At 45.6% G+C, this 24,844-nt stretch overlaps 1 protein-coding gene across 1 annotated transcript in view; it reads right to left on the bottom strand.

Annotated features, from left to right (window-relative positions):
• Positions 1–877: 877 nt before the first annotated feature.
• ATP2A1 (ATPase sarcoplasmic/endoplasmic reticulum Ca2+ transporting 1) overlaps positions 878–24,844 on the bottom strand; it is a 35,417-nt gene continuing 11,450 nt past the window's right edge. Inside the window, exons 6-22 of the mRNA XM_033168395.1 lie at positions 22,064–22,174; positions 21,433–21,518; positions 19,947–20,244; positions 17,576–17,742; positions 17,389–17,477; positions 16,733–16,835; positions 15,731–15,862; positions 14,207–14,332; positions 11,466–11,684; positions 10,404–10,739; positions 9,120–9,340; positions 8,690–8,892; positions 7,309–7,394; positions 7,057–7,190; positions 6,641–6,758; positions 5,159–5,276; positions 878–1,495 (exon numbers count right to left, since the gene is read on the bottom strand). Of these exons, the coding sequence (XP_033024286.1) occupies positions 1,467–1,495; positions 5,159–5,276; positions 6,641–6,758; positions 7,057–7,190; positions 7,309–7,394; positions 8,690–8,892; positions 9,120–9,340; positions 10,404–10,739; positions 11,466–11,684; positions 14,207–14,332; positions 15,731–15,862; positions 16,733–16,835; positions 17,389–17,477; positions 17,576–17,742; positions 19,947–20,244; positions 21,433–21,518; positions 22,064–22,174 (2,576 nt within the window). The 3' untranslated portion in view covers positions 878–1,466. The remainder of the gene's footprint in view (positions 1,496–5,158; positions 5,277–6,640; positions 6,759–7,056; positions 7,191–7,308; positions 7,395–8,689; positions 8,893–9,119; positions 9,341–10,403; positions 10,740–11,465; positions 11,685–14,206; positions 14,333–15,730; positions 15,863–16,732; positions 16,836–17,388; positions 17,478–17,575; positions 17,743–19,946; positions 20,245–21,432; positions 21,519–22,063; positions 22,175–24,844) is intronic.

Here is a 24,844-nt window from a genome sequence, read left to right as displayed (position 1 = left end):
GGTGGTGTGGGTAGTCCCGTTAAGGCTACTAGATACAGTCATATTTTTAATGTCACATTCCTGTTTCTTCTTTTTAATGTTGCTTTCTCTTCTCATGCACTTTAATATCAGTTGTAAACCATTATTTACCATACATCATTTTAAATTTCTGTTTATATAGGGTTGCCGCACGTCCAGAATTTCCTGTCTGGAACTATGGATGAAATATATCTGTACATGTAAATGTACATGTATGTATGCATCAGCATTAGCACAAAGGGGGCTGAGAATCCAATTTGCTCAGCTCTTCTTTCTGCTAACTATTATTTGCATGACTCAAAGGATGAAAACTCTTAGAAAAAGAAAATGGAACTTAAAACAACTCGTGATCTGCAAAAGCAACAAGTTTGGTAACTCCTTGCCCTTGTTCCAGACAGACTGAAACCTGTCACTTCCAGTTAGATAGAACATGTGCATTTCCTGTAATGCACAACGACTGAGGAAATAATTCCCCCTGTTTGTTTCCAGCATGAAGAGTCATCGCTTTTGCCAAGGATCTGACAGGGCACTTTGCTTGCTTATGGTGAAGTATTAGATACAATGCTTGCTTAGCAATGTTTGTACAAACCAAAATGCTTGATCAGTGACTTCCCACATTTTTAACACTGAATCAGAGGGCAAACCATAGAAAACCCGGATTCCATTTGTTCCAATTCAGTGTTAAAGAGTGGGCTTTTGCAGGGAAAGCGTAAGTGTGGATGAGCCCAGAGAGCTGCAACTCAGCTCCAAGGAAGCGACTTTCTGTAAAAAAAACCAGCTTCAGTGTCTCTCCCCCGCCCCCAAAATCTGTATCCTTCCAATTGACCAAAGCAATGAAAGAAAAGCCAGAAGCATTCGAAACAGTTAAGAGTTTATTCTTTAATATCAATAAATAAGCAGCTAGAAGAATCTCTTCATTTCCTCCAAGTTGAGGAGTCTCACTTGTTTTGTTTGTTTTCCCTAACAAAATGTTTCCTTCTGTTTTATGTGTGCATTAAAAAATCCAACCCCTGGCTTGAGGTGGGTTCTAGTCGTGTGAAGAGGGGGGAACGAACATAGTTCGTGTGGGCACTAATGCAAAAAGCAGGGGGGTAGTGTGTGTGTGTGTGTGTGAGAGAGAGAGAGAGAGAGAGAGAGAGAGAGCGCAGGGCAAGGGATGGGCAGGTGGCTCAAAATGTACAGAAGCCAAGTAGCTAGTGGTGGTTTGGGGGGGTGGGAAAGCTGGCAGGGAACACGGCATGGCAGGTGCCAGTTTTGTGGCCCACACTGGTAAGTCCCCAATGAAAAGGAGGTATGGAGGGTTTGTAGGGAAGAAATTGGCTATTAAATAAGGGGTGGGTGGAGAAGAAGCAGGGGTGGGAGCAGCAGACATGGCTGAGGAGTGAGGGGAGTGGGTATGTCTTCACGATTTGGGTTGAAGAGGTTTATTTCCGCGGTGACTCAACGGTTCACATCTTCATCCTTTCTTCTAAACTCTCTGTAAAAGGGGGAGTGGGGAGGAGAGAACAGAGAGTGAGGGACAGAGAAGCAGAGACAAGTTCCAGATTCCACACGGCTGTGAGATGGACAACCTAGAACAGCAGGCCCTTGCCAAAATCAGACGACGCGGCTGGAGCTTCGCAACGTGGGAAATAATACACAGCCACAGTGGCTTGCCTCACTTATCATTCTAGTCAGGCGCTCTTAAGATAAGTGGCAGAAAGGTCTTGAGCAAGCAAGCAGCTGGACATATTTCTTGTGGAGTAGACCTAATGCCTCTATCCCTCCGCTGCCTTTAACAGATAACAATAGGCAGAAATTCAATGGCTGCAGATTTCTGCATCGTTCTTTGGGAAAGGCCCACCTGTTGAATTTCTGCCTGGCACACAGACTCAAGGGTCTTGACAGATACAAATTTGGATGGCAGGTGTCTTCCTCCTTACCAGAAGCCATTGCTCCACTGATTTGAGAGGACTCAATAACATTTCACATGGACATGATAACACAGAGCGTTTGAGCTGGTTAATTTCTCTGAACTAAACAAATTAGATGCCACCTCTCAACAAAGGTGTGATCCTCCCAGCCCATAAATGCAGGGCCAAGGGGACACTAACAGGGTAGGACAGGGAGAAGGGAGCCATGTTGACCTCCTACTGAGCCACTCCCAACCCTGCAAGGCCAGTTTCCTCTCCAAACTAGACTCACACACCCCTAGAGCCCAGCTGAGGGATGAGGGGGGGGATTAAAACTTCCTGGGAGTATGTGGCATTTGCAAGAGAAAATTAATAGGTCAGGAAGACTTAACCACCCCCACCCCTGCAAATTCTCCTACTCAACCCCTCAAATTGTCCTGCAAATGTGTTAACAGCCAACACCCTAAGCCCTGGCATTAGCAGTATGAGTGCAATAGGATGGGGAACTTTGGTCATGTCTAGTTCGGCCTGATTACAGTCTGGTCCTAAATGTGTCCACTCAGGAGAAGCAAACCCTACAGATTCAGTGGGACTTAGTTTCTGGGAAATACTCATAGGGCTTTAGCGCCTTATAGAGAATGGCAGGGGGTTAACAGGAGTGAGCAAGACTTTGTGGGATATTCACTCACCTGGATCCACGCATGCCAGCCACACTGTGAGGAACCCCCAGCAGAGGAAAGCTCACCCCACCAAAAGCACCTCAGCTTTATGTTCCTTGCCTAGCCAACCTAATACCAGCTTGGTGTAGAAACCAGCAACAGCAAGAGCAGCAGGTCTAGTGAAGGGGGGCAGCCCTGAGCTCAGGCCACCCCACCCCTTCCATGAAAGATGGGGCCAAGCGATTGTCCATGTGAGACTGGCCAGGCATGACATGGGGCAACTAGCAGTGGGCAGTGAAGGCAGCTGAGGCACAGCCATAGAGAGATGACAATGAGCAGATGGGGCTGAAAGACCTTCCCCATTCTGTGTGCATCCAAGTTAAAACCATGACTATCTCTCAAGTGCTGAGGCCAAATGGGCTTACTTGGGTGCATGCAGAAGGTGGGAAAAGGCAGCTCCTGGGAGCGGATGGGGCCCAAAGAGGATCCGGTGCTAACAATCATGCCTGCAATTGTATTGTTCAGTGTTCAAGTTTTCAGCAAATGCATTCCAATTTAGAATTTGGAATTTAGAATGCAGGGCTCAAAACCCCCAAAGGTTTAACATGTTATTATTGGCATGAAAGGTTGCCACTTTTTTTTAAAATGGCCCTACAAAATAGTTTAGTGGTTTTCAAACCGTGTTCCAGGGAGGCTTCTCAGGGCACCTCTAGACTGCTATTTTCAGGGGGATTCATGGATGATATGTGTAGAAAACTGGTGTAGTATCCACACCAAATTACAATTGATATATTGTGGAACCACTGGTGCAACTTATCTTATGTCAGGCTCTGACCTATGCGTCAAAAACTTATCATAGAATTACAGAATAGTAGAGTTGGAAGGTATCATGGGGATCATCTAGTCCAACTCCTTGCAATGCAGGAATATTTCACCCAACGTGGGGCTCGAACCCACAACCCTGATATTAAGAGTCTCATGCTCTGCAGACTGAGCTATGGAGAAACACAGTCAGTTCTAGAACATGTCCCACATTCCTCTGCAATGCACAGGGTTCCTTGGCAGATGAGTCAATGCAGATTTCCTCAAGGTATTTAGCTTGAAAACCACTTGGATAGTTGTTAAAATAAATAGAGCCTGAGTATTCAAAACACATACATCTCAGCCAAATTGCCAGCTATAAACTAGCTAAGTAGCAACCTTGACTTGCATTAGGGTTTAGGCCCACACTGACCAAATTCATGTCCACAAATGATTGTTAATTATATTTCATAATTTTAAATACTGACTGAACGCTAATCATTGCCTCCTCTTAACTGAATAATCAATATAATTAAAATTCATTTATTTCAGTGAAAAGAGAATGTTTCCTGGAGCAGTCAAAAGTTAACAAGCGGTCCTCTTTTGGGGGCAGGATTTTCTCCTGACCCACCAGCCAAGCAGCTGGGTCCCAGTTCCCTGGACAATTGCAGATGCAGCAAAGAGACTGTTCAAGCAAAGAAGAGACACTTTCCCGCCAGCTCCCCACATATATTGCAAATCTTCCCACATGGATGAACAGACAGATAGGATGGAGCAGCCAAGAGGACAAGCAAGGCATGCTGTCACGGGTGGTAAGATACCTGGGAGGCAGGATACAGGAGAATAGAGGGGGAAGGAGTCTATGCTACAAGAGGGAAAGGATAAAAGAAATCAGAGTTAATAGACGTTAGGGAGAAGGTGGGCAAGGAGAAGATAAGATGATTAGTCTGGATGGGTGGAATGGAATGGAATGATGGCAACCCATAAAGGACTACTTAAGGCAGCCTTCTAAAATCTTGTGCGCTTCAGATGCTGCTGGACTACAACTCCCATCATCCCTGACCACTGGCAGTATTGTCTGAGGCTGGTGGAAATTATGGTCCAAAACATCTGAAGAGCACTAGGTCATGGAAAGCTGATTTAGGGGCATTGGATATGAAAGAGGAGTCCTGGTTCTCTGTCATTCACATTAACTTACAAATTATTGGGGAAGACCCAATAATCCTGGGCATTTCCCATCTCACCTTCATCCACCAATTCCAACCCAGTGGAGTGCGCTCCATTCTCAGAAGTCACAAGACAACCTTGATATCCAGGAACTTCTAGGCACCTGTATCCCCTAAAGAGCATGCATCTGCTGTTGCCTCTACCAGAAACGTCAAATTTTCAAGCGTCTGGTTCCACACAGCACTGAGAGGCTATTTCAGTTCTTAGAAGGCGGCACTGAAAGTGATCATCTGGGAGGAGAACCCTGAATGAACAAGCACCTAAAATTTCCCCAGCCTTGGATCTAACATCTAACGTGAGTTGCCCTGGATGGGTGCACATGGAGATGGTGGAGGGTGAGAGGAAGAAGACAGGAAGGAATTGGGACAGAAAAGGTCAGCAGGGAAGGACATTCAGTTTCTTCTCTTCCCACCACAGTGATGTGTGTCCCCCCCCCAATGCTTTTCATCCGGTGCTCCTGACTCCCTTAAATAGGCAGGAGGAAGAGGAGGCTTCGAAAGGGGTGGGGTGGGAGGCAAGGATTGAGACCAACCCAGGAGAAGGGAGGGGAGGATGGCTTACGCTCCAGATAGTTCCGGGCAATGAATTTGAGCAGCTCATCCAGTAAGATGACAGGCAAGGATATCTTCAGCACCACCATCCAATGGTGCAGATCCAAGTGGGTGAGTTTGAAGATCATCTGGGAAGAGCAAGAACAAGGGAAGAGGTCAGTGTTTGCTAGGGTTGAGGCGAGAAATGCAATTCAGTTCACACTTAAAAGCGAATCTACCCAACCTGCACTTCCTGAAACAACAGGTGAACCGAAACACAACCATTATTTCTCTGAATTTTGCAATGTGCTTCTCCAGGCAAGTAACGTTTACCAAAACACATAATCTAATGTGGAGTGTCCATAGAAATGCATGTGTTAGTGAAAATAACACGCCGAAATGCATTCTATTAGGGAAATGTAAATGTTAGGAAAATATGCCTTGTACAAACATGTATATAAGGTAAAATTGAACACAAAAAATGTGTATATTCGGAGAAATTCACCTTAAAATGATGAATTTTCATGAGGATTAAAAAAAATCATAAATGGGTGTGAAAATGTAGAGAACTGATGACTGGAAAAATGAGGAAGTGAAATTAACAGATTTGCCCCCAAAGTCTGGCTTTGAGCACAAGGGAACCCCCTCTACAAATATAGCAAACAACAACAATCCAAACCCCTAAAAATTAGCTATCATGGGCTGGGTCCAGACTAACAGTGCAATCCTAACTTTTTCTACTCAGAAGGAAGCCCTACTGAATACAATGGGGCTTACTCTCAGGTAAGAAGAGTTAGAACTGCAGCCTTTGTCATCATCAAAATCCATGGGACAAGTTACTCATGATGCCTTAACTCAAGTGCTGTTTTCTATGGAAACTAAGTGCAACTAATAAACAGTGGAAGAAGAAGAAGAAGAAGAAGAAGAAGAAGAAGAGGAAGAAGAAGAAGAAGAGGAGGAGTTTGGATTTGATATCCCGCTTTATCACTACCAGAAGGAGTCTCAAATCGGCTAACATTCTCCTTTCCCTTCCTCCCCCACAACAAGGACTCTGTGAGGTGAGTGGGGCTGAGAGACTTCAGAGAAGTGTGACTAGCCCAAGGTCACCCAGCAGCAGCATGTGGAGGAGTGGGGAAGCGAACCCAGTTCACCAGATTACGAGTCTACTGCTCTTAACCACTATACCACACTGGCTCTCCTATACCACTGGAATCCTACACCAGTCTGCTCAAAAGTAAGTGTCATTGATTTAAGCTCAAAAGTAAGTGTCATTGATTTAAGCTCTCCCAATTAAGGGCACAATGTCTTAATTATTACAATTTAAAGCATGAGGGACAAACAGTTCTATATCATCTAACACAGCACAACGCCAGTGCTTTTCAACGTAGCCTTTCATACATTTATCTGCCAGCGATCAAAGAATGAGCAATCGGGTGATGACGAGAAGGCATAGAGGGAATGAACTGATCCTGAAGCTGGCAAGGAAGTAAAGCTGTGCTTGAACAACACTTACTGGCATAGGGTCAACGTAGAGGATGACAAAGTGCAGAGACATGGAGAGGCAGATGGATCCCAGAAGCCAGATATTCACCCAGGGGGGCATCCGAATCAAGGACTGGTTCTCTGACAGGCTGTGTAGGACAGAGAAGCAGGGTGGGGTTACCATGGGGCAGAGAAAACCCAACACTAAGTCATCAGTCAATATAAATCAATAGACACTGGTTCTTTAAAGATCAGCCAGTTGCTGGCTCTCCTGTATGCAAGATGTCGTTTTTTTCAAGAGATGAATGGAATCACAGTCCTGGAACCACAGCCCTGGCCAGGAAACAGGGTATCTGGGGGATGAGACTGGGGAGGATGCTTCTGAAGAACCTCCAAGGCAGCGCTATGTGAGTAATGCTGAAGATTGACTCTCACGGGCACCCTTACCTGTTGAGTGCATTGCACATCTCAATGGTGACCAGGACGGACAAAGCCATGGTCATTGGGACAGCGGACTCAAAGATCTCACATTCCAAACCTTCAAAGTCAGGGTTGTGTTCTGTGCACTGCATGAAATGAGACTGGGGGGCAGAAGGAGAAAGTGGGAAAGAGGATTAAAACAGGCCATGTTTTAGAATACCACCGATCTTGCCCTCCCGCAGTTCACTTCCAGTAGAGCACCCAGAAGTTCAAGCTCACCAACTGGTGGTAGGTCACGCCAGGTCCATCTTCAGCATACATGAACCACCAAGCGGCGGCACCAACAGTGGCAGCTCCGACATATCCTGCAGGCAGATGTCAAAAGGAAAGGTTAGCATGAACGAAGAAGAGGGCAAACGTTCCCCCCAAAAAACAACTGCCCCCCCCCAAGAGCAGCCTGCAGGGGAACTGAAATGGAGAGGGCTGTGGCTGAATGCGGATTGCAAAAGAAGCTGTGCTCCTTTGGATTATTAAAGGTAAAGGTAAAGGGACCCCTGACCATCAGGTCCAGTCGTGTCCGACTCTGGGGTTGCGGCGCTCATCTTGCTCTATAGGCCAAGGGAAAAAACCGCTGGGGGGGGGGGCGGGGAAAGGAAGCAGAGCAGGCGAATTCAAGCGCTTGCTCTGCTTCTTTTTGCCCTTTCCGCTGCTTTTTTTCAGCGGGGGGGCGCCGACCAGCGGGGGGGGTCAAACCTGTCACCCCCTCCTCGCTGGCCACCCCCTCGCCGAAAAAAACCGCTGGGGGCGGGGAAAGGAAGCAGAGCAGGCGCATTCAAGCGCTTGCTCTGCTTCTTTTTGCCCTTTCCGCCGCTTTTTTCGGCGGGGGGGGGGCCGACCAGCGAGGGGGGTGTCAAACTTGTCACCCCCTCCTCGCTGGCCACCACCCCCCGCCGAAAAAAAGCCTCGGAAAGGGGGAAATTCCCCCTTTCTGCATCCACGTGCATCGTGATGTCATGATGACGTCACGATGCACGCGTCGTGCCCCTCCCCCAGGGGGGTGCCTCTGCGCTGCCGCCGCCCCCAGCAGCACAGAGGCTAGCTACGCCACTGCAAACCAGTGATATTTCAGGGAGCAGGTGGGGCCCATTACTTACATCATAGGAGCCTACACAACACAAAACACTGTTGCTGTATGTAGGTTTTATTTTATTTGGTTTTTATCTTATATTTTGGAAATGTACATCCAGTTTTTTTCCTTTAAATTTTTTTGGGGGGCCCAAGAAAGTGGGGCCTTAAGAAGAAGAGAAGAAGAAGAAGAGTTTGGATTTGATATCCCGCTTTATCACTACCCTAAGGAGTCTCAAAGCGGCTCACATTCTCCTTTCCCTTCCTCCCCCACAACAAACACTCTGTGAGGTGAGTGGGGCTGAGAGACTTCAGAGAAGTGTAACTAGCCCAAGGTCACCCAGCAGCTGCATGTGGAGGAGCGGAGACGTAAAAGTTATAGCTTGTTTAGCTTCTACGTAAATCCGGCAGTGCACATAGGTAGGACACGGGCGAGAGAGTACAGGATTTGTATACAGGAGTGAAAACTAGGGATGCAGGATGTCTGTATTCTGGATTAAGAGGGCAGGGCCCCAGGGAGGAAAAAAAATGTTACCTCCAATGGCCAAGTAGCGGAAGAAGAGCCAGCCACTGATCAGGGGCTCCTTGGGGCTGCGAGGGGGCTTGTTCATGATGTCCAGATCAGGGGGGTTAAAGCCCAAGGCGGTGGCTGGGAGCCCGTCAGTCACCAAGTTCACCCACAGCAGCTGCACGGGGATCAAGGCTTCAGGGAGACCCAGAGCAGCGGTGAGGAAGATACTGCAAGGGAAAGAGGAGAGAAACAAAAGGTGAGGAGAGAGGAAGCCCCTGTAAAGCAGTGGTGACATGTGCAGCTGCCAGGGGACAGGCCGACCTGGCCACAATTATCATGCTATCGGACCCCCTCAGCCCTTTTGCTGAGCCTCATCAGCATGGTGGCAGGGCTTGCCTAATGAAGGCTTCATGAAGGGGATTTCGAGGGGATGAGTGGGGAAGGAATCCCTTACCAGACAACCTCACCCACGTTGGAGGAGATGAGGTAGCGGATAAATTGTTTCATGTTGTTGTAGATGGCCCTGCCCTCCTCAACGGCGGACACAATGGTGGAGAAGTTGTCATCTGCCAACACCATTTCTGAGGCGGTCTTGGCTACAGCGGTGCCAGAGCCCATGGCAATACCAATCTCAGCCTTCTTCAGAGCTGGGGCATCATTTACACCATCACCGGTCTACCAGGATGAAGCGGAAGGAGACAGGGAGTCAACCAAGGAGGAGGGGATCAAATGCAGCAGTCTAGCTGGGGAGATTTCATTTCCAAGGCCAAAAGAACCTTGCACTTTTGCACAAAGGATATCACGAAGGATATCACAGAGCTGAGTAAGGGGCAAGCAAAAGTGAACAGGGACCTTTTCTAAGAGGAAAGCACAAAGCATTTGGGTCTCTCTGGCTGGGGAGGAGGGCATCATACTAGTTTATAAAATGGTGCAAGGATTTTCTCTCTCCACTAGAACCCGGGGTCAAGAAATGAAAGGGGCAAGGGTTTCAGGACATGGAATGCATTTCTTGCAAGATGCAGTGATGGCCACTAGCTTGCATGAAGAAAGGCCGTAGCTCAGCCTTGTATACAAAACGCTCCGGGTTCTATCCCTGGCATATCCAGGTAAGGCTGGGAATGACTCCTGTCTGAAACCCTGGTGAGCACCTGCCTTTCAGTGCCTACAGCACTGAGCTAGATGCAGCAATGGACTGGCTTGGGATATGGCAGCTGTGGATAATGGTTTTCAAACCAGTCATGTGCATGGAAAACAGGTGAATAAGGGGCTGGATGATGGATAATAAATGGAACCTCCTCATCCCTGAGGAAGCTGGGAAGCAACAGTCAGGGGAAGATGGCTGCATCCAGGCTCTGCGGGTGCAGCATCTGGCCAGCCACTGTGGGGAACAGTATATGGGAAGGGATCTTTGGTCTAATGCAGAAAGGCCATGTGGAGTGAAACTGAGGGTCACATAGGACTTTTATCCACAAGTGTGTACACTGCAGTAGAGGAGGAAATGGACACCCATGTACACCACCATATGTAATGGTTGCCTACATGTCTGTTTCTTGGCAGCGAATTCCCATCATATGCATTCCGTAAAACAGACACTTCCGTGGGCAATATTCATGCATTATGATATGCACAGGTATACATTGTTTTCCCCTGTACCCTGTAGCCAGATGTTGCTGGCTACAAGCCCTCTGTTGCCCTTCCAACCATCCTCCCACCCTGCCATTGCCGTCCGTCTATTCACCATGGCTGTGATTTCATCAAAACCCTGCAAGAACTCCACAATCTTGGACTTGTGCGCCGGCTCAACACGAGCGAAACAGCAGGCTCTCTTGCAGGCTTCCCGCTGCTCGCTTAAGGGCAAGTCGTCAAACTCACGGCCGGTGTAGGCCCTGCCAGTCACGTCCTCGTCCTCTTTGAAGATACCAATGCGGCGGCAGATGGCAATGGCTGTGCCTTTGTTGTCGCCTGTGATCATGATGACGCGGATGCCGGCTTCGCGGCACAGCTGGATGGAGCCCATCACCTCCTTGCGGGGTGGGTCCAACATGCCTACGCAGCCCACAAAGGTCAGGTCCGTCTGTAGAAGGGAGATGTCTCAGAAAAGGCTCCGAAAGCAGTGGACAAAAGCTCACAGCCCATATGACCAATGAACAGCCCATCTGATCGCTATAAGGACTAATCTGCGGCACTTTAACAGCAGGTAAATGAAAAAGGAAAGTTTCAACTCTTCCAGTGTTGAGATCAACTGTCTCTGAAAGGTTGCCGGGTTGGACTTTGGGAAGAAGCCACAACTACAAAGCTTACTGGGTTGCTCTCCCTCAGCCTGACCCACTTCACAAGGGGTGAAGTCATGTGTGGGGTCATGTGCACCACCATGAGCAAATTGAGGAAAGGGTGGGGCAAAATTTTAAAAATACAAAAATTATCTGCCTGAGAGCCTGGAGGTGATTTTTTTTTTCACCTTAAAAAAACGGTTATTCTCTTCAAATTTGTGTTAGAAATGTGAGGACAGTGGTACTGAGGGCTAAGTCCTGCCAAGGCATTTTAAGGCACTGTAAATATTAACATACCAAATTCAGTACTGCACACATTTCCCCTAAAATCCAACAGAATCCATAATTGGGAATGTTGTACAGACAACCACAACACAGCCTGAAATAGGAGGATATACGTTCACTTTTTTTTTTTTTGAAAGAAGAATTGACTTGAGGGGATCCATTCCCTAAATTCCTTTCAGCTCTTCACCTTAACTCTGCACTCCATCCTCCCTGTCACTCGCCATGTGATTTGCCCTCAGTGTTACCTCATAGTCAGCGAATTTGGTGGAGTCCTCAAGGACCATGTCTTCCCTCTTTGGGGGGGTGTCACGGGTGGCCAGGGCCAAGCAGCGAAGAGTGTCCCTTCCTGTGCCCCACTCCTTGATGACTCCCATGATGTGGTCTTTGACGATGGGGGTGAGGGGGACGCGGGTGGTGCCCACACGGACATAGTTGCAACGGTCTATCACACCCTCAGGGGCGCCCTGTACATGAGAAAGAACGTAAAAACAGATGTCGTGACTTGAGGGGAAAGCGAGCTGGGTGGCAAATGGTATTTCTGAACCGCCATTGGGACCAGGTATTAGAGCTTTTATATGGAAGTTCTGGAAAAGAAGTTCCCAAACTGTGGTCCGTGGACCATCAATGGTCCTTGAGTTTCAGTCAGGTGGTCCATCCCATGTCTATAGGGATTTGTGGTTGGAGACAGGAGACGGCACAGCCGCCATATTAAATATTCGTATTGATTATCAATTGGATTTTTATTGCCTCTTTTATTTCTTCTGCATAATTCAAATCATGCTACAATAAAATGCAATATAGAAAAAACAAAATAAAAAATAAAAAAATCCTTCCAGTAGCACCTTAGAGACCAACTAAGTTTGTTCTTGGTATGAGCTTTCGTGTGCATGCACACTTCTTCAGATACCACACTAAATGCACACGAAACAAACTCATACCAAGAACAAACTTAGTTGGTCTCTAAGGTGCTACTGGAAGGATTTTTTATTTTATTTTGTTTTGACTATGGCAGACCAACACGGCTACCTACCTGTAAATGCAATATAGAAAGAAGCAATAAAATGCAATTTAAAATAATACAGCATCTAGCAGAGCACAGCATCTGCTCCAGAGGAAGAACTGAGGGGAGAGAGACTTTCTGCAGGGAACAGCTTTCCCACCTGCCTTGCCCCACCCTTCAGCCCTGGGAGCCTTTCCCAGACCATGACTTTGGGAACAGCAGAACAACTGGGAAGAGGGGAGTCCATGGATAGTTTTTTAAAATAATTTTATAAGTTGTGGGTCCTTGTTTCTCAATTTGACCATTTTACATTTTTTTAATGTTTTGTGGTATTTTATGCAATGTGATTTGCTGTTATTTTTATTGATTATAGATTAGTAATTATTTATTGTAATGGATAAGTGTAAACTGTTTAATTATTATTTGCTGGTGTTTAATTTGGATTCCAATGGATTATTGAATATTGCTTCATTTGATATACCGTATATACTCGAGTATAAGCCAACCCAAGGCACCTAATTTTCCTACAAATATCTGGGAAAGCTTATTGACTCGAGTATAAGCCGGTTCACCTTTGCTGCTGTGGAGGAGGAGGAGGAGGAGGAGGAGGAGGAGGAGGAGGAGGAACAAGGAGCCCGAAAGCAACCCTTTGGGCTGCTCCTTCCTCTTCCTCCTTTGCCACTGTGGAGCTCACCCCGTCGCGGGGATTCGAACCGCCGTTCTTCTGATCGGCAAGCCCTAGGGCTCTGTGGTTTAACCCACAGCGCAATGTTCCCTTGTGTTATACAGAGAAGGCTGGGATCCTGTCCTGTTTAAGCAGGAGCCAGGGAAAGTGAGCACCTGTGGTGTTTTAATACTTCCTTAACTGATAGGCTTTCTGTCTTCTGGGGTCTATAGTTTGCATTTATGTGAGCAGTTCAGGAATGGAACAAGCTGCCTGGGGAGAGTAAAGAACCGCCATTCTTGTACGCTTCTTAAGAAATGGTTGACTGGGGTGAGCGGGCGACAGCAGCACGAGTGGAGAGAAAGGGCTTCTTTCTCGCCGCCCCCACCGCCTGCCTCACTCGAGCATAAGCCGAGGGCAGCTTTTTCAGGTAAAAAAATGTGCTGAAAAACTAGGCTTATACTCAAGTATATACAGTAAGTTGTTTATTTTAAAGTTATTTTGACTTTTAATATAGGATATGTTTGTCAATATTGATATCTGATGTTTTATTATGATTATTATGTGTGTTGAAAGCCACCCGGATGGGCGGGGTATAAATAAAAAATATTTATTATTATTATTATTATTATTATTATTATTATTATTATTATTGCCACAACATGCAGACAAATCATTAAGGGGGTCTGCCAAGACCCTCAGCAATTTTCAAGTAGTGCATGGGGCAGGGAAGCTGCGACCCACTCTCCTGGAAACTGTTTTCATGGGTAAAATAAGTGAAAGGGGTAATTTAGAGATCCTTGCTTGCAATGATGATCTCCTTCAACAGTCTCATGTGTGTCTGCAGCAGATGACTCACATGACTGAATGCCCTTCCATACAAAAATCTACTCTGTGCATAGAAAACTAGAAGTTAGGGAGTTGACACACTAGTTTTCTATATGGAGGATTTTATTTATATATTCTTCCCCCCCCCCTTTTTTTGGTATGGAGGAACCTGCAGTCCAGTGTAGTTCAGCCCAGTGACTAAATTTTTAGATTCAGAATAGGAAGAGATTCAGGTACAAATCCCATCGCGGCCATGAAGCTTGCTGAACAATCATGGGCCAATTGTTACAACTCTGGCAAAGCAACTTCACAGAGTTGTTGTGAGGAATAAATGGGACGTAGAGATAGAGGGAACCTTGCCACCCTGAGCTCCTCAAAGAAAAGGAAGGATTAAAATGTAGTAGGCAAACATCTGAGCCGGGGCCAAAGATGGGAATGCCTTAATTCCCTGGTTGCTATGGAGATGGGACACGGTCAAACGGGACACTGCTGACCTTGACAAACATCTTGTTTCCGACAGCAGCTCGGGAAGCTTTTGCTGGGGAGCAGTAAACAGACATGGACTTTCTGTCGCGGGAAAACTCCAGGGTGAATTCTTTCTTCATGAGCTGTTTGATCACCTGGGGAAATGGAGGAGAAAGGGAGGGGGAGGGAATGGGTTAAAACCTGCTCGACATTGCCAGGACACACAGCACAAAGTGAAGCTATGGAATTCGCTCTCACAAGAGTCGCTCCAAAAGAGGAATAGACAAATTCGTGGAGGAGAAGGCAATAGACAACTACAAACTACAACGGCAGAGTTCTATTCCACTGTCTGATGCAGTGTAACTCTATCAGTAGCTGGGAATTAATTGCAAGTGGAGGGAGTGCTGTTACGCTCAAGACCTATTTGGGGGCTTCCTGTACACGTTTGGCTGGCCACTGTGAGAACAGGATGCTGACTAGGTGGGCAGAACTCTTACATTCAACCAATGGGACCACAGCAGAGACATACAGAAGACATCATCATACGTATCCTAGGGAGCGGAGCTTTATAAGGAAGGCAAGAGAAGATAATTTGCAATGCTGAGGTATGAGAAGGGTGAGCGCTTGGTGGCCTTAGGCAAACTTATTTCTCTCAGCTGCAGCTAAGACTACAATGGTTAGGAATAGGACTAACCTACCTTGCAGGATCGTTCTAAGGATTACATGAATATAATGCATGTGAAAGTTTTGGAGCACTCAGAAATGTTACTTAAACGCTTTTATTAGCTATCAACTTTCATTGGGGTAGCTGTGTTTGTCCGTTTCAGCAAAAATAACCAAGAGCCTCCTGGCACCTTATTCACATCATCAAACGTGTACAGAAAACTGAAGCAACAACAGGAAACTTAAACAAAATATTGCAAAAATACACAGTTACATATAAAAACGTTTCATTAACATAAAGTTACTAATATATATAAATCAATATCAGTTCATTTTCTTTAATGCCAGTGCTTGTGCATTCATTAGCCTGAGCAACAGGAGCTTGGAGTAAATTCACTTCTTACTAAGGTATTGTAGAGAATCTTGTGATAGATAGAAAGGAAGGAAGGAAGGAAGGAAGGAAGGAAGGAAGGAAGGAAGGAAGGAAGAAATTTACACTTAAAGTTGAACCTACCTAATTTGCACTTTCAAAAACAATACACAACCTAAAACACAGCCATCCTTTGAAATTTACGCTTCTTCAATGCTGTTCTTCAGCCAAGTGTATGAATCATATTAGGGTAAAGTGTGCATTAAAACATATATATGTGTGTGTGAAACAAAAATGGAAATTGCATCATAAAAATGTGTATATTGGGCAAAAATGCCTCCAAAGATGTGTATATTAGGAGAAATTGAAACTAAAATGCTGGGGAATTTTCATGAGGACTTTAAGAAAAACCACAAACTGTGGGGGGAATGGAATTTAAGACTGGAAGAATGAGAGAGAAACCAAAACAGAAGCAACGCAGGGCCCTGAAGAGAGGCCATCCTCAGCAGACAATACTTACAGCGTTACAAGCGTTGGCACGCTCCACTTTGGAGATGCTGCGTACATCTGTGTTGAAGACGTTCATCTTCTCAACCAAGCAGGTAAGGGCAGTTTCGGTGGCTTCACCCACCTTCTCATATACACCTTTGGACTGGGGTGGGAGGGAGAAAATGGGTAGAAGAAGAAGAAGATGAGAGTTAGACACTCGCATACAGCCAAGAGCTGCAGGGATTCTGACAAAATATGAATCTGAATGAAAATATCCTAGGGCGGTTTACAATATTAAAACACATTGCAAAACATCAATGATAAAAACATAATTAAAAACGTAGTTGTATAGTTGTATAACCACCATGATTTTTTCCCTCCAGGTGGTGGTATATAAATACATAGATTAATTTTTAAAAAATCAGTATGTGTGTGACGAGGTGTGGGTGGGGAAGGGAGAGGGCAGTAAAATTTGTGCCCACCAACCTAAAAAGTAGCCCACATTTCCCCAACTACAAAAAAGTAGCAACCTCGTCACTGTGGGCACTCTTACACTTAAACTGGTTTAAGAGTCATTTGCTCCTGTCAGAGGAATGCTTGGTGTTGAATCTGACACCTTTTCAATGTCAAATGAAAACCACTTTATTTACCCACTCTAATTAATCATCTTTTAAATCTATGCTCTCTGTTTGCTGTAATAAACCTGAATTTAGTTGGTAATTTAGTTGTGCTTACTCTGTTGCTGCTGGTTTTATTATTGTAATGATGATTAATAGTAGTTTAAAAAAATAAAATTATTATTATTATTTTATTACTGTTTTACATTGTGTAAGTTGCTCTCAAAGCTTTCAGGTCGAAGAGTGCCTATTAAATTTTATTAATCAATATCTATCCGAAACTTCTCGTTGCCCTCACTGAACTACAATTCCCATAATTCTTTGGGGTAAGCCATCACTGTTAATAAACGATGAAGCATCCAAAACTGAAGGCAATTGTTGGAAGGCTGGATGTGAACCAAGAGAGAAGCATTCACCTCATTGAAATCCAGAGAGGAGTCATTGCAAAGGGCACAGATAGTAGCCAGTTCAACGAGCCCATCATACTGCCCAGCGTTGACGTGCTTATCATTCTTGAAACTGCATATGCGAGAGAGAAAGGAATTGAAGGACAGAAAAACGTAAGTGACAGCGCAAAAACAAACAGCGGAGAGGTGAACTAAGGGTTACTGGTGTCACAGCTTCCCCAGCCCTGGGCTATAGGGCGATTGTAATGCTAGGAGGCCAATGAGCAACATTTGAGGTACTGTATTTCTTTCGTTGTGAGGTTAAGAGTTAGAAATAATGATTCAGGCAGTTTTAAGATCAGATCGCATGTGTCTGCTCGGTTTGTAATTTGCCATTCCTTCAAACAGCTCAGAGCACCTGCTTCCAAGGAGGTTTCCTGGGCTGCCCCACAGATGTGCCTTAGCTTCAGAAATGAAACAGAAATGGGATGCGGGCATCTTTAGACTGTGCCACGTATGGGAGAAGCAAGAGAAAGGATCGGGAGTCAAACTCTCGGGAGAGTTACCCAATTATCCAAAGTGACACACTAGGGTTTTAAAGGTGCCATATCCCCCCCACCCTCCACTTTTCAGGGTGTTGGATTAAGAAAACTGTTTAGGGTTGGGGTTTCTTAGGAGTTACTCACACTTCTCCTTCGGGGGCATAGGTGGAACCAGTAATAGAGAATTTGTTCAGAGAGCAAATATCTCCATCTACTTTGTCAATGACAAACATCTGCAAAGAGAAGGAGAAAGAAGAGGCGGGGTCAAGGTGACTGACGCGGGCAGGAGGCACTTCGTGACAAAAGTGCCGGCCTCAAGCTTTCCCCTCACCTTGCAAACAGACATTTGGTTGGTGGTGAGGGTGCCAGTCTTATCGGAGCAGATGACCGATGTGCAGCCCAAGGTCTCCACGGAGGGCAGGCTTCTGACGATGGCATTCTTCTTGGCCATACGGCGTGTGCCCAGGGCTAAGCAGGTGGTGATGACGGCAGGAAGGCCTGAGGAGGAGGAGGAGGAAGAGGAGGCGAAAGGGAAAGGTTAGCTGTAGGAATGGGCGAAGCATTCAGGCAGCTGCCATCCATTCGCTGGCTTTGGTTTCAGATACTCTCGGCTGTCTCCACTCCCTTCAGCTCCTACTGCCCACCACACTACCTCTTGTGCAGATTTATTCATTTAATAATATTTAGGGTAAACCACCTTAACAAAAGCAGCAGACAACAGTACAAATCAGTGTTAAAGCATGGGCAGAGCAATCCAACCCCCCCCTCCAATACATCAGATGGTTTGGGGAAGGAATTTGTGGTGGAAGCCCTTTACCCAGCTCTGCCGGTTCAGCTGGTCTCCTGTCAGCTGCTGAAGCATATGTATGCCCTGAAATGGCTCATTCTCAGGGTGGAGCAGGGGCAGGACTGAGCTGATTCTGGACCCACTAAATCTGGGTGAGTCTCAAATCTGTCAGGAGATAACACTGAATCTGGATAGGGCCCCATCATCCTGCCCCTCCACTTCTACTGCGGCTGCCGATAGCAGTCAGCCTGCAGGTGCAACTGTGGCTCTGCAGAGCCTCACAGGAGGGGGGTGGGTTGAACTGAACCTTTAAACAGAGATAGAAACACCACACATTATGAATCTTGCGTTTACTGGATTCAGATTTATTGTAATAGCCAGAGTTTTGACTGATATGTACAATGAGCAGTCGTAATAGTAGAGGCTGAATCTGGAACGTTCCATATGCAGACTCTGGGCTTTCTAGTGAAAGCCCCTCAGACAGCTGTGAGAAGTTGAGATGCCACTAACTTAAGGTCTTATGACAGGATGAACCAAAGTCTAGTAGTTAAAGGACAAGAACATTCTTCTAGGCTTCGTATTTTCCAACTCGCTGCTGCCAGTCAGAGTAGACAACACTGGTCTAGATGGTCCAAATAGTCTAACACAGCAGTGTTAGCAAATGTGTGGCAAGTCATATGCTAAGGAACATATGAAGCCCCTCACTCACTCATGCTTTCTCTCTCTCTTCCCCAGTGTTTGGATTGCTGGTTTTGCTTCTAGTCCTACTGATATGGGGCCAAAAGTTGACTGTTGGGAGGGACACAGGCAAGAGCACAGGCATGACACAGACCACAGTACAGCCAGACCCACTCGCCTTGCAGGCCCTGTCCAGCAGTGCCACAGAGGGATGGGTGAATCTGTGGGTTTTTCCTTAGTTTTTCATCCCCCCCCCCATCTTCAGTTCTCCACATTTCCTTATCAGTTTGCTTTCTTTTTTCTTTTTAAAGTTATCATGAAAATTCACCAGCCGCTTAGTGCGAATTTCCCCTTAATATACTAATGTTTGTATGCAGTTCATCCTAATACGCACATTTTTACAAAGCGACGTTCACCTAATATCATGCATTTTCCTGTTATTTTTAATAATGCATGCATGGTAATGCACACTTTACCCCAGTATATTCATTTTGTGATATACTGCTTGGCTGGAGAACTGCGCTGCAAATTTCAGAGAAGAGGGGATTTGGAAGAATGTCTGTGTTTGGGTTTGCTTTGGGAAGTGTGAACTAGGTAGGTTCACCTTTAAACGCAAACTGAATTGAATTTTTCTCCAGCTCCTAGCCACGGACTAGCCATTCATAAACTAGCAGCACAAGGCAGCTCCTTATATCCTTTTGCATAGATAAGGAAGAAATGCATGTTAAATGTCTGACTGCAAATTACATCAAGATATAATGCAGAAGTTCATTCAACTTCTGTTTTGTTGAAGAAATGTCACACAATCCTTTGGCACAGGTAAGCTGAAAACTGTTTAGTACACGCAGGGAAGGAATGATGGGTGGCTGTAGCCATTTTTTTGTTGTCCATCCTGCTAGTATATCAGCAGTGCCTTCAAATGACTTTTTAGAATGGCTTTTTTACATCATATTGTTCAGCGTGCAGGTGGTTAATTAAAAAATGATGCTTGTAATATTACACTTTGCTTTTATCTCTAACTTTGGCTCCTTTTTGTAAACTTCTGGATAACATGTCCACAGTTCAGCGTGCAAGACAGTTAGCAAAGCAAAATGCATCCAACAAACAGCAACTGCAGATAAAAAAATAAACCCCCAAAATATGATGATGGCAAGAGCTATTTTTAAAGGAAGGAACCGACTGGCCCTCTTTAGCCCCACAACAGGTGGATGTGGAAACTGGAATGGCCTCAGCTGACCTTCTGGGATGGCAGCCACAGCAAGGGCCACAGCGATCTTGAAGTAGTAGATGGCGCCACGGATCCAGGAGCCGCCATGGACGGGGTCGTTGAAGTGCCCGATGTTGATGAGCCAGACAGCCACGCAGATGAGGGAGATGACCTTGGACAGCTGCTCGCCAAACTCGTCCAGCTTCTGCTGCAGGGGAGTCTTCTCTTGTTCAGTGGCCGCCATCTCATCGCGGATCTTGCCAATCTCGGTGCTCACACCTGTGGCGATGACGATGCCGACAGCCTTGCCTGCACCAATGTTGGTACCCTGCAGGGAGGTGGAGGATGAAGTGGGGGTGGGGGTGGGGAGGGTGGGGAGGGAGGGAGCAAAGAAGATCAGTGGGAAAGAAGGAGAGGGACACTCTACAAACATGCTGGAAGAAACGATGTAGTGGAGGGAAATGGAGCTAAAGGAGGCTGTGGGACCTGTGCAGTTTTGCAATTCAGCCCATGCAGAATCCGCGTCCTGAGAGCCTAGGCTAAGTAAGGTGTCTGGTCCTTAAGGTTGTGAAGTGCGTGTCCATTCTGGAAACCTATTCCATTTCAATCCCACATTTGGTGCCATGGCTTTCTCCCAAGAACTGCAGTTTGGTGAAATGCAGGGATTTCTGTTAGACGTCTTGAGAGCTACCTCCCTGCCTGCTACAGAACAGCAACTCCCAAACAGAAGTATCTCCCGTGCACTGTGTAACTCTTTTTTCTGCTCCCAGTGAGTAACAGAAGCAAAATAAATTTATTTAAAATAGGCAAGTATATGCAAAGGTACTTAATACGCCTAATTACAGTGGTGCCCCGCTAGACGAAAATAATTCGTTCTGCGAGTATTTTCGTCTAGCGAAGCAGCAATGCAAACCGCGGTTTTCGCTAGACGGGAAAAAAAAAATTCGGCTTGTGAGGCAGCCCCATAGACAATTCGTCTAGCGAGTTTTCGTCTAGCGAGGCATTCGTCTAGCGGGGCACCACTGTACTCTACTTGCAAGATTGCAGGTCAGTTCAGTTGTGCATTGTCTCCTCCGTAATGTGGAACTGGGGGTGGGTGAGCATGGCATGCGATTATATTAACATTCCCACTTTTCTTACTGGCTGCTGCTTGAAGGAGTGGGGGGATACGATGTTTATGACCCTGCCATTACTAGGGAGAAACATGAAAGCCACAAGCATCTACTCTTGCCTTCTCTCTGATTTTCTCCAGTGACCTGTAGCTGAAAAGGGTGTGATTGTAATCTCACTGCATTAACTTACCAGCTCTGGTTCCTTGGATGCTGCTTGAGAGGGCAGGGAAATGCAAATGCGGTGATGTCACATCACCACACACACACATGTACACACAGCTTTCCTCCAAGACACATTATTGGGGAGATGCATTTCAGTGGTGCCCATGAGTTTCCCCCAAAACATTGACTTTGGACCTGTGTGTGGGCAGGGTTAGGTCGTCAGCCCTGTCAGTCACACTCACAGAGAACAGCATGTTCTTCTTGTCTTGGTTCACAGCACGGGGATCTGGGACGGGGTCAGTGTGTTTGATCACGGAGACAGACTCGCCTGGTTGGAGTCAAGAAACAGTTAAATCGTCAAGGAGGGACCATGGTGGACTTAGTGGGTACAGGCAAGACATACTTTCATAAACACATGCCCCATGGGGAAAACACACACATGCACTTTCAGTGGGTAAACGCCAGACAGGAAGGAGAGCTTAACCCTTCCGCAACTCCTTTCCCACTGAATTTTATCTTACTCACTGCTTTCTTTCCATGGAGCTCACTACCCCCCTGCAAGTATTTCTCTGTAGTCCCACCAACCCACTCATTGAGAGGAGCCTCAAGACATGTCTATTTCACAGGTTTTCTCTTGCTTGTTGAGATTTTAAACTACATTCTCACTATTTCTTAAGTGCCTAACAATGCATTTTACAGTATATGTTACATTATATTATATTATATTATTTAGTTGCTTTTCACACGAGTGTGATATAAATTGGCCGTGAGAAAATTCTGCCCAGAAGGTTAACAATTAAATAAACAGGCCCATGAGGAAGGAAAGCAGGGAGGGAGAAAGCTAAAGAAACAGTATATCAGTAATAATAATACGATTATGAACAATGACAGCAGCATCTACATACCTGTCAGAAGGACTGGTCACACGCAGAGTGGGTGGAGTTGATGGAAATGATGCGAATATCAGCGGGACTTTGTCACCCAATGGAGAGGGAAAGGGAAATAGAAAGAGAAAGAGAGAGAGAGAGAGAGAGAGAGAGAGCTAGAAAGAAGAAAGAAATGAAAGATAAAGAACGAAAGAAAGAAGAAAAGATTATGAGTTCTAGTCACCGATAGGTAATTGTTCATTTATTTCTTTTTAACGTTAGCTGCTCTGAACATCTTCGTTGAAGGGTAAAAAATTACATAAAGAAATATAAAAATAAATCCTAGACTGTGTGGGTAGGAACACACTACTACAATTGTGCCATGAGGAAACTGCTAGAGTTCCACAAGAAACAAAGTAGACAATGGGAGGCAGAATGATGCATCCCACAGAGGAGAAGAAGAAGAGTTGGATTTGATATCCCGCTTATCACTACCCGAAGGAGTCTCAAAGCGGCTAACATTCCTTTCCCTTCCTTCCCCACAACAAACACTCTGTGAGGTGAGTGGGGCTGAGAGACTTCACAGAAGTGTGACTAGACCAAGGTCACCCAGCAGCTGCATGTGGGAGGAGCGGAGACACGAACCCGGTTCCCAGATTACGAGTCTACGCTCTTAACCACTACACCACACTGGCTCTCATTCTGCCTCTGCACGAATCCCTGGCCAAACATGCTGCAGTAAGAAGAGCCAGGGAATGGTAAGAAGAGGTGGGCCTTGAGAACCCCGTGAAGAGAACGCAGAGAGGAAAATGAGGGTACTTCAGAAACCAAGGGGGTGGTTAGCCAGTGGAGGGCAGTAGATGATAGTAGACACTGAGGCACGGCCAGTCAGGGTCACCAAAAGAAACAAACAATTCAATACTGACTTGGATTAGACAGAGAGGGTCCCTCCCGTCCCACCCCCACCCCCACCCCCCAAAAAAGAAAATGGTTTCAATGAAGGATCACTGCTCAGGAGGTATTTACTGTACTCCTCTGACAAGCTTTGAATGAATCTAACGGCCAATGCCTTAATACGTTTTAAATTAGCGGTTAAGGTTTTAACTTATATATTTTAGCTGTTTTATATCTGAATTATTTATCGTCTATCAGCTCATCAAGCTTTATTTTAATCTATTTATATCTGTATGCTCTCTGTTGTTGTATATGTTTGCACTCTGGTCAAGGACCGAAATAAATCAATTCCCGTTCACTGTACTCCTCCCAGTTTTACCTCTAGTAAATGGGTTTTCTATTGTTTCAAAAACCTGTGACACCTGTTTTCAATAGATTTAACACAGATAGGCAATATCTCTGTGTTATTATTATCATTATCATTATCATTATTATTTAAATTTGTATACCACCCTTTATACGTAGATCTCAGGGCAGTTCACAGCATAAAATCACAATATAAAAAACAGAAAATACATAATATAAACAAAAACAACCCAATAATTCCCCTTGTGTAAACCCTTGGAAAGTGAATCCTCTGCTAGTTCTGGCTCTCTTAAAACCATAGTCCGTCTTCAGTTAAAATCAGGCCTAGTTCACATAAAAACCAGAGGAGATGGCAGGACATATGCAACTTTTGAAGCGCTACAAACCCTTCCAAGCTACCATTTTTTATCTACAGAATATTTTTGGAAATGTTTGTGCAAATTCAAGAGTAAACTTCCACATTTCAAAGCCCACAGTTTACATAAACAAAATCTGATGCAGTTTGCATTTATTTAGGTTATGCCGGCAATAGGGTTAATTTTTGTATGACATTTTATTTTATCCCACACACACCCCGGCATTTCTTAATATTGATTTCGGATTGTTCCACCCATTAACTCAGAGGGTAGCCAACATGGTGCCCTCCAGTTATTGCTGGACTACAATTCCCATCATCCCTGACCATTGGTCATGCTGGCTGGGGCACCACCCAGGCTATCCCTGCATTAACTAATTTAGTATTACATACAGTTTATCATTACATATTTACCCTGCCATTCCCCCAAGAAGCGCAGAGCAGCATAATTGGTTCCCCCCTCAAATAGCAATTCTGTGAAGTTGCTTGGACAGAGAGATGTTGACCAGTGCAAGGACACCCAGGGAGCTCCCTGGCTGAGTCCTTGTCTAGCGCTCTAACTCAGCCTTCGCTAAACTGATGTCTTCTAGACATTTTGGGCTATAACTCCCAAGCATCACGGCTGGCTGGGGTTGAAAGGAGTTTGGGTTCAAGACATCTGGAAGGCACTAGGTCAGAAGACGCTGCTCTGGCCAACCCTGAATTTTGAAGTTCTCTAGGAAACCTGTCTCTGAACAACAACGCAAGTGGCAAAAGCAAATGCAATCGATTCCAGTGAACTGGTTAGAATTGGAGCCCATTTAGAGTATCCATGAAGAAGAAGAAAGAGAAGAAGAAGAAGAGAAGAAGAAGAAGAAGAAGAAGAAGGAGAAGGAGGAGGAGAATGTGTCTACTCAAAACCAGTACACTGAATACATTGTTATTTGGCTGTGCTGTATTCTGATCCTGTAATCTAGATGAGCCACAATGAAGGGTTCTCCCCTATGTTCATCACACCCACTGACCATTTGCCCTCTTCTCTGTGCCTCAGATTAAAACAAATCACTTGCCACCTCTACCACAAGGACAGCTCAACAAGGCTGAGTCCCTATCCCAAACACCTCTCTCTCTCTCTCCCCTTCTCCCCGGCCCCCCTCCAAGTTCTCCCATGACCAAGTTATGTTATGAGGTAAC

The sequence above is a fragment of the Lacerta agilis genome, chromosome 14, assembly GCF_009819535.1.
Source record: "Lacerta agilis isolate rLacAgi1 chromosome 14, rLacAgi1.pri, whole genome shotgun sequence".
NCBI lineage: Eukaryota > Metazoa > Chordata > Lepidosauria > Squamata > Lacertidae > Lacerta > Lacerta agilis.
This window is presented reverse-complemented; position numbering and strand designations above follow the sequence as displayed.